Genomic DNA, 19073 nt, shown 5'->3' with positions numbered 1-19073 from the left:
ACAGAGGGGGAGGCTCCCCGGGGCACAGCCGCGTGCCAGCCTCTGTGCCGAGAAGTCCCACATAGCATTTCCTGGAATCCTTACAGCCCTGGAAAACAGGTAGCTGCATGTGCTGTTTTATAGACAAGGAAACTGAGGCTTGTCTTGCCTAAGAACTCAGAGCAACTGGGCGCTGGGACTGGGGTCAAGTACAAAATGACTCCTGGAAAGTTGCTTCATGCTGTCCCATGGCTCACACTTGGTTCTGTGCTGCTGTTTTCTTTCCTAGAGCTGAATGCTTATTTCAGGTAAGGGATTGGGAAGTACCGGCCCAGACAACAGGGTGATTGATTTCATTCATCTCTGGAATATTTGCTGGGTGATTTTTACCTCCTAAGGCAGAGGAGAAATACAGAGGCAACATTCTTGTCCTAAGAAAACTTGTATACTGTTCAGAAAGATGTGAATAAAAGGATGACAATTCATAATACCAGCAGTTTGGGGAAGTATTGGAGTGGTGAGGTGACTGCCATGGAAATACAAAGGCGGCATGGACCCTTGGGGACTGAGAGTGTCAGGGAAGCGTTCATGATGGAGAGACCGCATGGGCTGGGCCAGGAGGACCCAGAGGCTTGCAGAGGCTGAAGGTAGAAAAGAAGGCCTTTTGGGCAGTGGGAAATACCCACAGAGGGTTCAAGACTTCCCAGCCCCCATGCCAGGCTTGTGCTGGTCTCCGTGGGTCTGTGATCTTATAAATCAAGTTCATTCTGTTGTTCCTGTTCTAAAAGTAACGTTCACTATAGTTTAAAACGTACATAAGGGAAAACTGTAATAACACCCAGAGACCAGCACTGCCAATATCTTGATGTATTTCCTTTTAGTCTTTTACATCTGTATAATGTTGTACTTATACTAGAAATATAACTTCATATTTTCCAGTTTTTGCTTAAAGTTATACACATTCTCATGTATACAAACTCTTTGTACACATAATTTTGCAATCGCTGTGTAATATACCATTGAGTAGACGCACCATAATATTCTTATCTAGTTAGAGTAAATGAAGTTTACTGAAAACTTCCTAACTCAGGCAGGCATATAAGTAGTCCGGTAATTCTGGGACCACATGGGAACCAGCAAGGGAGAATCAACAATGTTAAGTCACAAAATAGGAAAGATTGTGAACTTTGAAATGGAGGACAAATAGAATCACCCCAAGAGAAGGCATATGCTATTGGTGAAAAAACAAAGATGTTATCTGCAGGCATCTGTTGCAACTGAGGAAGAAAGATCCTGAGTGAGCAAGGTATCGTAAATGGAAAATAATTTATTCAGGAAATATATGTTGAGGACTTGCTGTATGCTAAGCAGTGTTCTAGGCCCCAGGAAAAAAAGCACTGAACAAAATTGCCTTTAAAACGAATCTCTCCTCCCTCAGAGCTTACATTTTAGCTGGGAGAGATCAGAGTAACCAATCAATAAATACAAATAGTCTTTAAATGCCATGGAGGAAAAGAAAAGAAAGGAGAGGGATGACTAAGGTGGGGAAATAGGTATTTTTGTTCGGATGGTTCCAGAAGGCTGCTCTGATAAGGTGACACTTGAGCAAGGACCTCAGTGGGGTGACAGGTGAGCACTGCCCACTGTACTAACACCATTGTTGAGACAGTTCCGTATTGTTATATTGTTGTGATCATAAGAAACACGTGCACACTTTCATGAGCTCACTTTTTCCACCACACTTTATATGAAAATGTTCGAATACCTGTCACAGTGGAAACCTGCCCACACACTGCCATGATGCTACCTGACTATTTTACGATCCTTGCTTGTTCTATATCTACCCATCTGCCCATCTTGCTCCCCATCATAGTTTTAATTTTAATCTCGATGTTAGTACTCTTTAGTTCATACATTTGTTTTTTTTTTAATTTTAGAGAGAGAGAGTGTGTGTGTGTATGAGGTGGGGAGAGGGGTAGAGAAGAGAGAGAGAGAGAGAGAGAGAGAGGGAGGATCTTAAGCAGGCTTCACACTCAGCATGGAGCCCAATGTGGGGCTTGATCCCATGACCCTGGGATCAAGACCTTAGCTGAAATCAAGAGTTGGATGCCCAACCTATGAGCCACCCAGGCCCCCCAATCCATACATTCTTAAGCTAATCAGATGGGAATTTCTTTCACCACAGAGGTTCTCAGAAACTTAACATTCATGAATAGAAAGAAATTTTATATTCATTTTTATTTTACTGGTTTTAATTTTATTTGATTTTTCTTTTTTCATGTAATTCCTAATCCATTTGGAATTCATTTCAGGTTGTGGTATGGGGCAAGGTCTTGCTTCGTTTATTTCCCAAATAGCTGGTTTCCCCAGCACATTTGTCAAACAATGTGGCATTTCCCATGTTGGCTGGTCCCTTTTCAAAAACAATGTAAGTTTGTGTATATGCCTGGATGTTTTTCAAGTTGTCTCTTCTGTTCATGTGATTTGGCTGTTGATTTACTTTGCTAGCACCTCACTTTTACAATCTTGTTTCATAATACATTTTAACATGTGGCTAGGCAGATCTTTTCCAATTATTTTATTTTTCAAAATTTTCTTAGCTTTGTTATTTGCTTCTTCTTGCAAAAAAATATTAGGAGCATCTATGCTCTGGAATATCAAGTTAAAATTTTGTGTGTATGTCTTGATTTGAAAGGAATCTTTCCTTACCTTTAGAACAGGGATAATAGTGGCTGCCTATTGATAGGATTATTGTATGGATTAAATGATAACAAACACAAGAAGTTTTTAATGTGATATGTCAACTCAGAGCCTGTTCTGATTTTCCAGAGAGCTCTAAGATTTATTTGGGCTCAGTGCTCCTGGGCGGCTCAGTTGGTTAAGCATCTGACTCTTGGTTTTAGTTCAGGTCGTGATCTCACAGTTCATGAGTTCAAGCCCTGCATAGGGCTCTGCACTGGCAGTGCACCCTAGTTGGGATTCTCTCTTTACCCCTCCCCTGCTCTCTCTCTCTCTGTGTCTCTCTCAAAATAAATAAATAAAAACTTTTTTAATGTATAAAAAATAGATTAATTAATTAAAAAAAAAAAAAGATTTGTTTGGGCCCCACCCCATTACAGTTCATTTCTCAAGTTTCCCAGATTCCCTTTGGAGCTAAAAAGAAAGAGTTCTGGGTCATTGCCAACTCAGAAATCTAGAACATTCGAAGAGGTCAAGTGGCAACAACACCTGAGAAATGTCTCCCTGCCCTTGTTGCAGGATGTTCTGGTATTGTCACGGCTAAAGGTCCATGAGCATCCTCCACCTGTGTCCCCCTTTCTGCAGTGCGCATTCTGCGTAACTGCGCTGGTCTGAACTTCAGACTGATATTCATACTCACAGGTCACAATAGGCTGTAATTTGACACCAGTTTTACTTAGCTTCCTGAGATACAGATCAGGAAACATGGGTATCAGCATGACAGCATCAAGCACCTCTTCATCAGGGGTCCTTGCAGTCACCAGGCCTGGCTGGCCAGCCCACAGAGGGCACACTCAGCCATTAGTGATGAGAACAGGTGGATGGGTGACCCCCACATGGGAAGGCCACCACGGGACTGCATCGTACTACTCTTCTGTGCACAGCTTCCACCGCTCCCCCCCTTCCAAGGACACCCTTGGGGTAAGAGACAACACCCAGAAACTTGTGTTCTCTGAGTTTTAAATAGTCGTGTCTGCTCACACATCTCAGGGGTGACTTCGCGATAACCAGGCACAGCTGTCATTGCACATGCATCTCGGCCCCGTACGTTTCAAGGAGGCAGAAGAGGAAGAGATCATCTTCCCCTGGAGAAGAGATTTAAGCCTGCTGGGGGCTCTTTCTCCTGACCAGCGCACCTCCATTTCTGGTCCTCTTCCTGGCCCTACGGTTCTCCGCGGGATTAGGCTTCAGAACCTCTCCACGTACTGAGGAAGCCCCGTGCCACTCCGTTTACCGAGACGACAAGGAGCCTAAGAAGCGGTCCTGCTGTGCTACCTCCTGTGTGGCCCCTGCTTTCACTCCTGCGAGCTGGGGTGTGTGCTCACCATTGCCTGACCAACCTCCTCCGGCTGCTTCTGGCCGTGTTCGCTGCGGCCAGGAAAAAGGGAAGCTTTGGGGCCACCGCTGGTGGTCCCTCTCGTCCCCTTGTCAGTACTGCTCCGAGAAACCCCTTCAGATTTCCACTCCGTCTCTTCCTGATGTGCTCCCTGCCTCACTCCAATGTCACGCTCTAGTTCCTTGCGTGTGGCACCTGCTGTGGCCATCGGTCGCCCACCAGTGCTGTCTGTGTGCTCAGACCTCCGCCCCAAGTTGTACGCGGAGTCTCCCGCCCCTCTTCCCAACTTGGCATCTCAGTGGGTCTGTCCCTGTTTCCAGGTGCTCCCTGTTCTCTCGATGCCCCTCCTTTTGTGGATGAACCACCAGGGTTGGCATAACCGTTGCTTTCCCTAAGTGCCTGTACGGAGTAGACTTCCAGCAAATGCCGATGACTCAGGTGTATGGACCTACAGAATCAGTACCTTCCGACGACGTCAGCCAAAGTGCTTATTTCTCAGCCAAAGTGAATGTCAGCAACAGGGTATCTATTGCCTGATCCTTTCACACAAAAAGTCCCTGCCTGCTAAAAGCACATGAAAGGTGGGGAAAATGGAAAAGTCTCTGCTTAGCTTTCCCTCAGAAACCGGGCTGCCAGTGTCTCTCAGAGACGCCTGTGCCTGGTCCCAGGAGAGGATTCCCTCCAATGCAGAAAACCCTGACGAGCAGCGAGCCCTGGGGGAACACTAAAGAACCCTAAAGAGAAAAAGCGTACTTCTTTTTTTTCCTTTGTTCCGTCCGGGTTTTCTTGCATCCCCAGGATGGAGTGCCAGAAGCGGGATTAGCTTTGAAATGAACAAGACGGCTAGAATTTCCAGTGAAAACTTACAGTTCCACTGTCATTTCACTGGTTCTCAGTGGCTACTGGCTGTGGTTTTCTCTGTGGTTGGTGTAGCCGAAGGGAGCCAGGGGCACACAGGTCAAGCGCTTGCAATGTTCCCGGTGCAGCGCTAAGCACTGTCTTCGCTCACTTAAGCATCATAATACCCATTTTAGGTTAAGGAGACCGTGGTGTGAAGACGTTCATTAACTCTCAGAGTCGCACAGCCAGTTAGCAGCAAGCCAGAGTTTGAATTCGGTCCGGCTCCGGAGTCCGTGTGCTTAACCACACTGTGCTGTCTGTTACAAATGTGTTACCTGGTTTTGTTCCATAACGGCTATTAATACTTTAATGCCCAACAGGGAATCTTTTTACAAACCCGAATAAAGGAATAACTATCTCCGTGTATACCGTGTTAAGCTTCTTAATTTCAATCCGTCCCTTTCATTATTCTTTCTCATTATTCATCTGCCCTTTCACAGAGGCAGAGGTACATTTGGATTGGATTGATTTCTTCCATGACCTTAGCATAAATTCAAATATTTCATCAAGAAACTTGATTATCTTAATGTTTCACCTTCCATAGTAAACAGTAGACTTTACCTTTGAGTTCCTTATAGGGCTTACCTGACGGTTTTATAGTGGGAGATAATGAAGCAGGTGATCTCATCCCATGAAAAGCCCCAGGTCTGGTGCTCGTTTTCAGATATTAGGAGTGGAGCCATGTCCCGGTGGCTGTGACCCTACCTGCGTTGGCCTGCCTTCCCTCCCCATTCCCGCCGGGCCCAGCTGTTCCCTGGCACACAGGGAAGGGGAAGAGAGAAGGGTATGATGGTTGGAGCTGAGTGCTGGATTGACTTCTCTGAGTTTATTAGGAGTTGTTTCCATTGGCAAACCTTTCATCAGAGAGTCGAGTCAAGGTCTAACCTGTCCCAAGCCTTCATTTTTTTCCCCAATTAAATATTTGGGGTGGTGGTTCCCCATTAAGAGCGACTTACACTGAAAAAATGATCCAACGCTTTTTGTCTCTGCTTAGTTTCGGAAATTTGATTTCATGGCATCTCATTTTAAATACTCATGCTCTGCTTTTCACATACAGTTTAGTTTCAAAGTGTGTGGCACAGTACTTGTCTTGCTAAGAATATCGTCACTGTAACTTCATCCTCTGGTTGTTTTAATAGCAAGTTTTATCTGTCAACAGGAGAATATTAAAAAGCGAGCCTCCATATCCTCAAGAAATGAGTGCTTTAGCTAAAGACCTGATTCAGCGTCTTTTGATGAAAGATCCCAAGAAAAGATTGGGATGTGGTCCACGTGATGCGGATGAAATCAAAGAACATCTCTTTTTTCAGGTGAAATTTATTGAACAGATGGTTTTATATGGCCTGCTATTTGCAGGGTGCTTGGCATTCTTCATGAAATGAGTGAACATGGCCCCTTTTGGAGACATTTGCTCCCTATCTTCACATACACTGTACCTTTTTTTTTAAATAGCAGGGACCCTGTAGGAATCCTAGGATCAGAATTCTCCTTGGAGGGGCATCTGGGTGGCTCAGTCAGTTAAGCGTCTGACTTTGACTCAGGACGTGATCTCACAATTTGTGAATTCGAGACCCACATCAGGCTCTCTGCTGTCAGCACAGAGCCTGCTTGGGAGCTTCTGTCTCCCTCTCTCTCTGCCCCTCCCCCGCTTTCACTCTCACTCTCTCAAAATAAGTTAACATTTAAAAAAAAAAAAGAATTCTACTTAGAGACACCTAAATGGTCTTTTTCTGCCTAAATGAAGTGAGAGTGGGGAGGACCATAATGGCGTTCAGTCTTCCATATGCTTATTGGTTCGAGTTTTGAGTATTGGTTTCTATTTATGATCTTGAAATTTAGGCATATGGACTGAAGAAGCTTTTATTTTTTACTTTTCTCTCAGTTCATGAGCCATTCCCACCAGTGTGTTTTGCCCTTTAGACAGTGATTTCATGCTTTCTCCTTTTCTCGGGAGCAATCACAGAAAATTTAAAATGTACCTATTTCTCAGTTACGTATCTGTAACATAGATTTATTTATTTATTTATTTATTTATTTATTTATTTACTTACTTACTTACTTACTTATTGCTTATTCTGAAGAAACCTAATGAGACCATTCTACAGAGCACCAATACATGTGCTTAACTTAGTTTGCTCACTTTAGTAAAACGAACAAAAGAACTCCAAAATTTTAGATAACTGGGGGAAAAGAATTAAATTGGCTGAGTTGGCTAGCTATTTAAGTCTGAGTAGTCAACCCAGGATACTATGACCTCAGTTTTTAAAACCCTGAACTTAGGACTTTTAAAAAATTTCATCACCTCAGTAAGCATGACTTAAATATTTATGGTCTAAAGGGACCATCTGGGTTTTATTTTTATTCTGCAAACTGAGCTTTTACAGTATTATCACCAGAGCAAATGAAAACGCCTAACATAACAAAAGAAAACTGCCCTAGAGTAACCTCTGTGTTGTCTATTGTTTTTTAAATCTAGAAAAACAAGTAATGGTTGAGAATAAGAATTACCTCTCTGTATTTCTTATCTTTTTTGTGTGTGACGTATTTTTAAATTTTGTTTTAGAGAGAGAGAGAGAGACAGAGCACGAGTGGCGGGGAGGGGCAGAGAGAGAGAGAGAGAGAGAGAGAGAGAGAGAGAGACAATTCCACAGGTTCCATGCTCAGCATAGGGTGTGACAGGGGGTTTGATTCCACAACCCTGGGATCATGACCTGAGTCAAAATCAAGAGTTGGACGCTTAACCAACTGAGCCCCCCTCTCTGTATTTCTATACTCAAAAAAAGAGCACCAGTCTCTCAGTTGTAACCCATTTAAAAATATGTTACCACACATCTTACAGAAGTTCAGTAACAAATACATTTAGAATAAAATTAACTTCTCAATGTGTACATTTCATAAATTAGCATGGCTTACAAAGATTAATAGTTGAACAAACTATTTCAAATACCTTGTTGAGAAATGTGGCTGAAAATTTAACAATGTAAAATTCAAGAAAGTGCTCAAGCAAAATACCCCCATCATATTTTCCTAGGATCTTTTTCACTACAGTTCACTATATTTGTGAATACTACAATATGTCTTTCATATTACGGAAATTTTTCTATAGCTTGAAATAGTAATTTTAGGTTCTTTAATGGCTTTGCTTTTTAAATGACAAGGACTCTTTAGGAAAGACCAGAATCCAACTTGTAAAGACCTAAATGGAGAGGACGTGGAGAGGAACATAACAGCGATCAATTTTCTACATACTAAACATTCTCCTGCTAACAATATATTTCTTTAAATTACCCCTTTCCTCTAGAAGTTTCTCTTAATGTATGTATAAATAGCCAAGCACAAATCATATGCTTGTAATGGAAAACATTACAGCCACACGGAGGACAGAGCGCTAACGAGAAAATCAAGAGACTGACCCTTCCATGAGCTAATGTTTAAGTGAGAAGGTTAGTTCTTACTTTCAGGCTTCAGTTTCCATCTGGGTCTAAAGGAGATGAGCTAATTGGTCTCTAAAGCCCACGCTGGCTGAAAAACTTGAAGATCTGTAATCTAATGATTTTTTTTTCTCCATTGCCTCCACAAGAGGGCATAATAAAAACATTTTTTCGTTAGTTGATTAAACTTCCTGAACGTCATCCACTGTCTCTGAAATCAGAATGCGTCTTACAATGGACAGCTTAACCATTCTACTTCATAATGCCTTTTCTTTCTTCATGGTACATGAAATCATGGCATATCTCACTATGAATGAGGACATCTTAGATTTGAAGAAATATGTTAATAGAATAGCTGTGGGATTTGATTCAGTAAGTATTATCTGAGGTTGTTTTAAGTGACAGAAGGAGCACAAAGAAAATAGAGCACAGAGTTGCCTCTATTTATCAGACAACAATTGTCTGGCATGGGGGGAGAGGGGGCTTGGATTATCCCATGGGGGAGACAAGAAGCAGTATTTAAAAAGCTAGGATACAGACTTAAATGAGAAAAGGGTGATTATATCAGTATGATAGGATCATTTAAACTTACAGACGTAAACAAGTGCATGACTTATAGTGAGTTTATTTTCTAGTCTGTCCAGATGACCAGGAGGAAAAGCAGGTCTAGGAAGAAAGCTACCTAACTTTGTCTCTAGAAAATAGGAATATTAGAGTCAGCATTCATATTCATAGAGCATTGAAAAGCCCTTTGTCATCATTCAGTTTTATATGTTCTGGCCTCACACCTTCAGGACAAAAGTAATTTTTCTGCTTTCCCTATGGGTGAATTAGGATATCCTGGTGCCCCCCGGAGGATACGGCCAGACCCCACAGTGACGGAAGGCAGTCTCCTGATTCAGGCATAGCATTGAATGCAGCAATAAACTGCAGTCAGAAAATGTGCTCATGCTTGGGAAAAAAACATATTTATAATCATTGGTTTGAAAGATGTGCCCTTTCCCTGTTGACTAATTAAAATCCTAATCCATCTGTGTTAGTCTCAGAAACTATTTCCACTCTGCTGGTCTCTACTTTGTACCCATATTCTTTTTCTGTTTCAGAAAATAAATTGGGACGATCTAGCTGCCAAAAAAGTGCCCGCCCCATTTAAGCCGGTCATCCGAGATGAATTAGATGTGAGTAACTTTGCAGAAGAGTTCACAGAGATGGATCCCACGTACTCCCCTGCTGCGCTGCCCCAGAGCTCCGAGAGGCTGTTTCAGGTAATCTCCAAGAGAGGGCGCTCCTGTGCGGCGGCCGGATGTGCTGTGAAAGAAAAGATTAATTTTCCCATATAAGTGTTCTTGGCATCTTAAAAGCAAGATTCTCTAATCTCTTCAAAATGATTAAATATGGAGATGTTGCAAATTATTAACTGAAGCTTACGGTCTGTGACATAGTAGATATTACTTACGTGTTGTTTTTTTTTTTTCATTTATTTTTTTATTTTTTTAAATTTACATCCAAATTAGTTAGCATCTAGTGCAACACTGATTTCAGGAGTAGATTCCTTAGTGCCCCTTACCCATTCAGCCCATCCCCCTCCCACAACTCCTCCCATAACCCTCAGTTTGTTCTCCATATTTATGAGTCTCTTCGGTTTTGTCCCCCTCCCTGTTTTGATATTATTTTTGTTTCCCTTCCCTTATGTTCATCTGTTTTGTCTCTTAAAGTCCTCATATGAGTGAAGTCATATGATTTTTGTCTTTCTCTGACTAATTTCACTTAGCATAATACCCTCCAGTTCCATCCACGTAGTTGCAAATGGCAAGATTTCATTCTTTTTGATTGCCAATACTCCATTGTATCTATATCTATATATCTATATCTATATCTATATCTATATCTATATCTATATCTATATCTATATCTATATCCACCACATCTTCTTTATCCATTCATCCATCGATGGACATGTGGGCTCTTGCCATACTTCGGCTATTGTCGATAGTGCTGCTATAGATATTGGGGTGCATGTGCCCCTTTGAAATAGCACACCTGTATCCTTTGGATAAATACCTAGTGGTGCAATTGCTGGGTCGTAGGGTAGTTCTATTTTAGTTTTTTGAGGAACTCCATCCTGTTTTTCAGAGTGGCTGCACCAGCTTGCATTTCCAAGTTCTTTATGTAAAGAAGTGTTGATTTTTTTACTTGAAATTTTATTTCTCTTCAGTTTCTTTTATAGAAAAGTACTACTTCATTTTACCTCTAGCATATAAAATTGTCTTCGGTTCATAAAAAGTGTTATCTTATTCTTTATCTTCAGTGAGAAATCTTAACTGTTTTCCAACTCCTAAAAAAGAATTAGGGAAGATTTTATACTGAGAAAAAGGTCTTTCTCAGACTTATACTATTAAATGGTATCAGAAAGCTATTAAAACCATTAAAGACTATTAAATGCTATCAGAGATTCACTTCTGGACCCCCATAAGTATGCCATAAGTATGGCTTCATCTGGTCACCTGGGCTGTGTCTCCGGACCTTAATAACACTAATGTCTAGCACGTGGCTGAGCACATAGTAGATGTTTCAAAAATGTTCTTTGAACTAGTGAGTGTTCTAGCTTGAGCAGATTTATCATCTGTCATTATACCACTTTTGGTTCATTCTGGCACGTCGTTCTGCCATTTGATTTTTATTTCTTTTCCAAAACTCCATTTGAAATTTTTAGTCTAAGGAAATCTAATCAGAGTCAAATAATTGCTAAATTAGAAACTCGCTGTAGTGAAACTTGCTATTTTTTGAGCTTGAAAAATGATAACCCTTGGGCCACTTTGTTTAATACCTTAACTGTACCTTTTTTGAGAAGCTAGTTGCATTCCTAAGTGAACTTTCATCAGCAATGTGAAAGAACTCCATCTCTGAGTCAGATATTGGGAGTGGAATTGGACAGAAGGTTTTTCTGCCTTTAATTCTGAATTGGTTTAATTCTACCAGAAGATGGCATTATCTCCTTCGGAAAAGTTTGTCTCCATTGATTTGAAATCTCCATTGATTTGCATTTTAGATTGCAAATAAAATAAAATTAGATTCATCTCCACACATATTTGAATGTTTTTCACAGAGAGTGAAAAACATTATTACAATCTGGACTGTGCTAAACTGGAAAATTGCAAACCCTTGTTCCTTACTCTTCCTTTTCTTTCTTAGGGCTATTCCTTTGTCGCTCCTTCCATTCTGTTCAAGCGGAACGCGGCCGTCATAGATCCTCTTCAGTTCCACACAGGAGTTGATCGTCCTGGAGTGACGAGTGTCGCCAGGAGCGCAATGATGAAGGTATACATGTGCTTAATTAAATGATACAGTTATGATTTAAATACCAATGCTAATTAACATTGTCAAGGCCAATGAATTTAATAGGCTTACCATTTGAGTAAGGTGCAATTTTAAGAAATGAATAAATGGAAATAGCAATGTTTGCCCTAGAGAATTAGTCACATCCATTTCAATGAACTCCTTTTTACAGTGATAGCAAATTATATATCTTAAAAAATTATACAAATGAAAGTAGAAATGATCTAAAGCAAGCTGAATCTTGGAAGCATATAAATATATTCCATGCATATCTATTAACATTAATAATGTTCTTTAGGGGTGCCTGGTTGGCTCAGTCGCTGGAACATCCGACTCCACTCAGGTCATGATCTCGTGGTTCTTGCGCTCGAGCCCTGTGTTGGGCTCGCTTCTGTCAGCACAGAGCCCACTTCAGATCCTCTGTCCCCCTCCCTGTCTGCACCTCCCCTGCTCATGCCCTCTCTCTCTCTCTCTCTCTTACACACAAAAATAAATATTAAAAGAAATAATAATGTTCTTTTACTCTGTTATTTATCCCTCTGTGTTCCTAGTATTTTCTTTTTTTTTTTTTTAAGTTTCTTTTTATTTATTTTGAGAGAGAGAGCACACAATCGGGGAGGGGCAGAGAGAGAGGGAGGGAGGGAGAGAGAGAGAGAGAGAAAGAAAGAGAGAGAGAGAATCCTAAGCAGGCTCCATGCTGTCCGTGCAGAGCCCAGTGCAGGGCTCGAACTCCCAAACCGTGAAACCATGACCTGAGCCGATATCTAGAGTCAGATGCCCAACCAACTGAGCCACCCAGGCGCCTCAGTTCCTAGTATTCTCTTAAGGTAAATGATATTGGTTTCTTATCAGGACTCCCCATTCTATCAACACTATGACCTAGACCTGAAGGACAAGCCGCTGGGAGAGGGAAGTTTCTCAATATGTCGAAAGTGCATACACAAAAAAAGTAACCAAGCGTTCGCAGTCAAAATAATCAGCAAAAGGTAGGGACCATTTCTGGCATCCTTTGGCATTCTTTTGTATGGACTCATCCTGGTCAAGGAATTCTGTAAATTAGGATTTTTATTTTGAAATCAGTGGTTTCTTGCAAAGCTTTTTAACCCTGGGTGTAGCCATTCAGCTCATTAGCTGATCCATTATCTTCTGACTCTAATAGATGTTTGCTGGTAAAGTAATCCATTTGGGACGTAAATCATGGCGTGACAGGCTTTCGAGTCTACCGTGAGAACATTTTCCGTGGCAGTGATAATCAGACTTGCCCCATTCATTTCGACAGCTGTTGCCACTCCTAATAGTTGTGTATCTGAATTTTTTTTTTTCTGAAATTACTTAGCAATTTTCTGGCAGCTTTTGGGAGCCAGCTAGTTGTTTTGGGAACTCATTATTACTTCCATGATTGTGTATTCTTACTACCAAAATGTCAGGCAAGTGAGGCACCCATTTCTTCATGATGGGCTCTTTTCTGACTCAGAAGTAATCATTTTCTCAGGAATAATGCATTACTTGTCCTGGTGGGTGGTATGATTCATTACTGTCATGGAAACCTCATTGTGATACTTGAACACTTACATTCTGAACACGCTGTAAATAAACACAAAACTAGGGCTGGGATAATATGGACATGAAAACTTGGTGAAGAAGGTACGTACGTGGAGACTAATCACTTTCATCCCTGCAGGATGGAGGCCAATACTCAGAAAGAAATAACAGCCCTGAAACTCTGTGAAGGACACCCCAATATCGTGAAGCTGCATGAAGTTTTCCACGACCAGGTATCTCACACTATTTTTCTGTCCCTACTGACTCACACAGAGTTCTTTTTTCCAGTTGAGTTGCAACTGCCGGGGTCAGAGTCAGAGATAATGGGATACGACCCAGCCACCAGAGAGGGCAGAGAAACTTCTTACCCACCCCCAAAACCAGTGCACGCTTTCACTTCTGCTCTTCTCACTCAGTCATGGGCATATGTGACATGGATGAAGGGCAGAGGGCAGGGTGGGTCACAGCTGCTGGGCCTCCCACCGGCTCAGCTGCGGCCCGCTGCAGCTTAATCCCTGGACTTCTCAGTAGTCAGTTAACGATCAGCCTTTGACTTTCTTTTCACTTCTAGAATAGGATTTAGAGTTTAAGCCTAGTTAGTGCAAGCTCCAGAACAAAGATGAAGCAGAAGGGCAAGGGTACCCCCTTTCCTCTCCAGATGGCACGTTCACTCAGACCACAGGCCAGGTCCTGCTTTGCAACAGGACCCCGCGCAGAAGCACGTACCTCTGGATGTGGGAGGAATGTGTCAAGTCCGTGTCTCCTCAGCCCCTCCACCGCCAACCTCCATGACAATAGTTGCTCCATTGTTGACACATTTCCCCCTGAGACTGGGGGGGGAGACACAGTCCTACTTGAGACAGCATGCTAAGCACAAAAGCTGATACCAGTCCTGGATGCAGCTGACCCTAGCTTTACCAAAGAAGAAGCAGACTCAGAAGGGTCATGAGCCCTGTCCATGGTCACACAGCAGGGCCATAAGCATCTAGTCGGGAAAATCTGGGCCACCTCCACTGTGCTGCTGTAACAGCATGTCCTGGGTAGGCCGAGGCCCAGTTCTCCACCACACTGAAAGTTCCCAGAGCACTGGAATGATACAGCTTAGCCACAGTGACTGCCGCCCTTTAGTATTGCATACCTTACATGGTCCAGGTACCGTCCCAGACTCCACATGCGCGATTCAGTCCTTATATAAGGTAACTCCACCAGGTGGGAAAACTGAAACTCTGAGAAGTTAAGTAACAGGATCTCACAGCTTGTAAGTGGTAACGCCGGGCTCTGAACCCAAGCAGTCCGACTGCAGAACAAGCTTTTAATTACTCTGCTCTGCTGCCTTAGGGGAGGCAGCAACATGGCCCGGTTCTCCCAGCAGGTGAGCGAGCACCCAAAAATAACATCGTCATCTCCTTTCTCTTTGGCTCTCGTAGTCAGAAAAGGCAGGTCTTTGAGAGGAGGACTCGTGCTCCTACTGCGGCCACCTCATGGGGCCACCTGACTGCAGTGGAGGTAGTGAGTCCCCCATCCACTGGAGGTGCCTAAAAGGAGCCCGGACAGTCTCCTCCTGAAGATGATTCACATAACAAGTCAAGGGACTGGTGGATGACCTTCGACACCCCCCTCTGGTGTTTGCACTTGGGCCCAGCTTCATCCCAGCTCTTATGTTCTGGTGGATGTCAGATCTCAGGAACTGCATCCCTCCCTTGTTACTTATGCCACAGGTTAAATTTATTGTTTGCTATTTTTATATTAAAGAGTTACTGAATGTGAGTTGTCTCACGATGTGACCTTGTATCTACTAGTACAAATATATAATCATTCTGCTGCCCAGTTGTTGATACCTGGGGTGATTTCTTTCCATGTTGGTGACACAGTTGCCTAGATCATCCCCAAGTACACACAGTCTTCTCTTTGACGGAGGGGTGAAATTGATTAGGGTGGGTCTTCAGCCTCTGGGTGTGCAGCATATAGTTCACTTTGTGTGCGATGATTTGTATTCGTTTCCTATAGCTGCTGTAACAAATTACCACATACCTACACACTACCAATTTATAATCTTGCAGTCTGGAGATCAGAAGGTCAAAATCAGTCTCACTGGTATAACGTCTGGGTGTTGGCAGGGCTGGTTCCTTCTGGAGGCTCCAAGGGACAATCCATTTGCTGGCCTTTTTTAGCTTCTGGAGACTGTCCACCTTCCTTGGCTCGTGACCCTTCTGTATATCTCTCCAATCTCTTGTTTCCATAGTCCCATCCCATACTGTTGGCTCTGATGGATAATTTAGACAGTCCTCCCAGCTCAAGATCCTTAATCACGTCCACAAAATCCCTTTGCCATATCAGGTAACATCCACAGGTTCTGGGGATTAGGACACGGACATCTCTGGAAGGCCGTTAGTCAACTGTCTCATAAACATTTTCTCACTGTTATCTACATTTTATTGGCAAGGGTCCTAAAGTTATAGAGGTTAAGTAGCATCCCCAAGGTCATAAGTAAGTAGCAGAAGCAGCATTCAGATCCAGGGTTGATTCTAAAACCTATCTTTAAAAAAATGTTTTAATGTTTATTCATTTATTTTGAGAGAGAGAGATAGAGAGCAGGGGAGGGGCAGAGAAAGAGGGAGACAGAATCCCAAGCAGGCTCCACACCATCAGTGCGGAGCCAAATGCGGGGCTGAAACCCACGAACCAGGAGCTCATGACCTAAGCCCAAATCAAGAGTTGGACACTTAACCGACTGAGCCACCCAGGCATCCCTAAAGCCCATCTTTTAAACCATTCCATTGTTTGTTAGTCACTGGCAGATGTTTGTAACAGACCTTCAGTGTTGACCTGGTTTGTCATACGTAGAAACTCAAATTAGCTTGATCTCTGGTAGGCTGGAAGCAATTCTCTTATTAAAAATGTTCTCCTTTTAAAATTCGCCCAGTTTGTACAGGATAATTATGAAGCTTTTTCTTTCGGGGAGGATTTTGCTAATTCGAAAAGAAACATATTTGTCAAGTGATGTTGGTTCTGTAATGCATAGCACCTGAATCTGGTGATTGGCTATCTTCTTTAAACAACATGTTTGTGTTCATTTGAGAGCTGATACAGTTCTTTTGCTTTTCAGTTGCTCCTGAGTTATTTTCTTTATGGACATGTGTGCAAAGCATAGTAAATAAATAACTTTTTAAACTCTTTAAGATAATGCCATTGGTATCCAAAGCAATTATTTAAAAAAAAAAAAAGGCAGTGAGTTATGGGTATTTGCCGTGGGTATTAACAAGGAACCCTGAAACTAATCTGTTGAGGTCTGACAGGAGGTTCAAAGTGACATCATGAAACACCTTTTTGAAAAGATAAATTTGCTATTCATTGGGTGTGTCAGGCCTCCCGTGGGCAGTTGCCCATTCTCTGTCATTAATCTTCTATATTATTTAAAGCAGACGATTTCACATTATTATCAGTGCCAGGTCACACTTTAAAAAGAAAGCTATGTAAACTTGATCAAGAGGGTTGGAATGGCATTCAAATGAAAGAATTAGTCAAGGAAAGGATATATAAAGATTTCACTGCAGTTCTTGAAATTTTCCATTACCAAAATAGAATTCTAAAAAAGCCACATTACCCTTCGATTCTTTCCTCTAAAATATTACGGACTGCTGTTGATTATTTTACCAAGGGATTCTCTAAATGTATTGGTGATAGTTAATAGTCAAGGAATGTTTCATACATAAATACACTTCTCTTCATGAAAGCCCTCCACATTAATCTTTTTTCTTCTCTAGCTTCACACATTTCTGGTGATGGAACTTCTGAACGGGGGAGAGCTGTTTGAACGTATTAAGAAAAAGAAGCACTTCAGTGAGACCGAAGCCAGCTACATCATGCGGAAGCTCGTTTCAGCTGTAAGCCACATGCATGATGTCGGCGTGGTGCACAGAGACCTGAAACCCGAGGTATAAAGTGACGTGCTCTCGTGTAACTCAGCCTCGCCTCATTACTGAATATCCCCCCGAGTATGTGTGGGCTTTTCTTGTTTTGTTTTTAGGGCTTCCTGCTAAATAGATACTTGCAGATATCCTGTTTCTGGGATTTTTTTTTTTCTTTTCTATTCTAGTCTAAAATAAATTTGTCTTTTTTTTTTTTTTTTTTTTTTTTTTGCCAGCAGATCATCTTGAGGTTATATTTGTAAGTGTGAGAGCCTTTTATGGAAGAAATACTTTATGCAACAGTTGTGGGCTAAAAATAGCTATGGAAATTTTTGTAGCAGAAAATAATATCCCTCCTATATGTGTACCATTTTAGAGGTTTATTTTTTTAATGATGTATTTTGAAAGCTTGTTTCTCATTTTTGTAATCAAATTGATTAGCTCATGAATAGGAATGTATAGAATTCTGTTCTAAGTACTTAAACATAAAGAATTGTCTTGATTTAATTAGCCATACCAACCTTATATGTCTTTGCTCATGTACTGTATTTATAGAATTGTGTAGCCATGCAAAAGTAGCAGCTTTTTATATATTTCTTCTGTCAAAAGGTTAGTAAAGAAGGTTCTAGCTCTAGAATGTCCCTTTGTAGTATCAAAAATATGAAAATCCCCCCCTTTTAGGAAATCATCAAAATAATAATGAAAATTGAAAAGCAAAACCCAGTGATTTATAAAAGGACAACAGTGACTCATCCTTTACCATCTGCAAAATTATACATATTTCCTCTTTAAAATAGATTCATTTGTAATTACCACGTGTTGATAAAGCATTTTCAAATATTCTTAAAATAATAATTTATTTGGAGTCTGTTTTTTGTGTTAGACCACAAAAGACTATGTCTCCAAAAGCACCGTTTTTTTTGTTTTTGTTTTTGTTTTTGTTTTTTTGCCTTTTTAAGTATCTTGGATCATTGGTAGGAAGAGGGTGTTTTAAAAGTGGAATTCTGTGCATCCAAGTGTAATCAACTGATTCTAAAGCACATAAACTTCTGTCCCTGGACTTCCTATTACTGTTATCCATATTACTAGTAATTAATCAAAAGTGAACTGTGTTTCATGAACTTGCAACTGTGGTAGCTCTCCCTCTGCTTCCTTCCTCCGAGTTCTCACTCTCCTACAGAACGCCCACTGACAGTATGGTGCTCTGTACATTGGAGATTAGCAATCTATTTTTAAATGCAAAAGCACACCACTTAAATGTTTTCTTGATAGACAAGGAACAAGCATGTAATTTTTTTAATTGAAGAGATCTGTTCCATGACTGTATAGAATTCATTTTCACATGTTTTATTCTTTGATAACCGGCCATCTGTCATCCCATGAGTCTCAAATGATGCAACTGTCCTTTCCAACAGAATTTAAATTTGCCTTCCCATCTTACCGATACAGAGATACTTGTAGCTTCGTTCTTCTTGTTACCAACCTTTTCTTTCAAGTAGCCGTTTGAAATGAAGACCTGTCAGATGAGTTAGGACATTCTACTACATTTATAGTCCTAAATCAACATAGATTCTGGAGAAATGAAAATGTGCCTTCGTACTAACATCTTCATAATAAAATGACTTTCACTTTGACTTTTAAATGGCAGAGTATGTTACTCCCAGGCCCAAAGTGTAATCCCTTTCCCACTGACGTATTTTAAGACCTGATGGTGTATCTTTTGGTCAATATTAATGTGGCTTTTGCTTTCAGCATGGGCAAACTCCTAAATTCTAGGTGAGAAGCAGATAAACTTAGAAGCTAGCTGACATTCTTAGTGGACTGCTTTGTGCTTTTCAAACCGGTCCGCATCCTGAGAGATGAGAGACCAGTGACATCGATGAGTTTCAGGGTGGAGCTTGA

The 19073-nt window shown here is 41.5% G+C and overlaps 1 protein-coding gene across 8 annotated transcripts in view; it reads left to right on the top strand.

Moving 5' to 3' along the window:
- Window positions 1-19073, top strand: part of RPS6KA5 (ribosomal protein S6 kinase A5) — a 177230-nt gene that overhangs the window by 143186 nt on the left and 14971 nt on the right. For all 8 annotated transcript variants that reach the window (XM_030319783.2, XM_030319779.2, XM_030319781.1 and 5 more), the window contains 6 exons: window positions 6114-6264; window positions 9489-9650; window positions 11578-11703; window positions 12574-12707; window positions 13403-13496; window positions 17028-17198. In XM_030319783.2, the coding sequence (XP_030175643.1) occupies window positions 6114-6264; window positions 9489-9650; window positions 11578-11703; window positions 12574-12707; window positions 13403-13496; window positions 17028-17198 (838 nt within the window). The remainder of the gene's footprint in view (window positions 1-6113; window positions 6265-9488; window positions 9651-11577; window positions 11704-12573; window positions 12708-13402; window positions 13497-17027; window positions 17199-19073) is intronic.

This window comes from Lynx canadensis, chromosome B3 (genome assembly GCF_007474595.2).
Source record: "Lynx canadensis isolate LIC74 chromosome B3, mLynCan4.pri.v2, whole genome shotgun sequence".
Taxonomy (NCBI): Eukaryota; Metazoa; Chordata; class Mammalia; order Carnivora; family Felidae; genus Lynx; species Lynx canadensis.
This window is presented reverse-complemented; position numbering and strand designations above follow the sequence as displayed.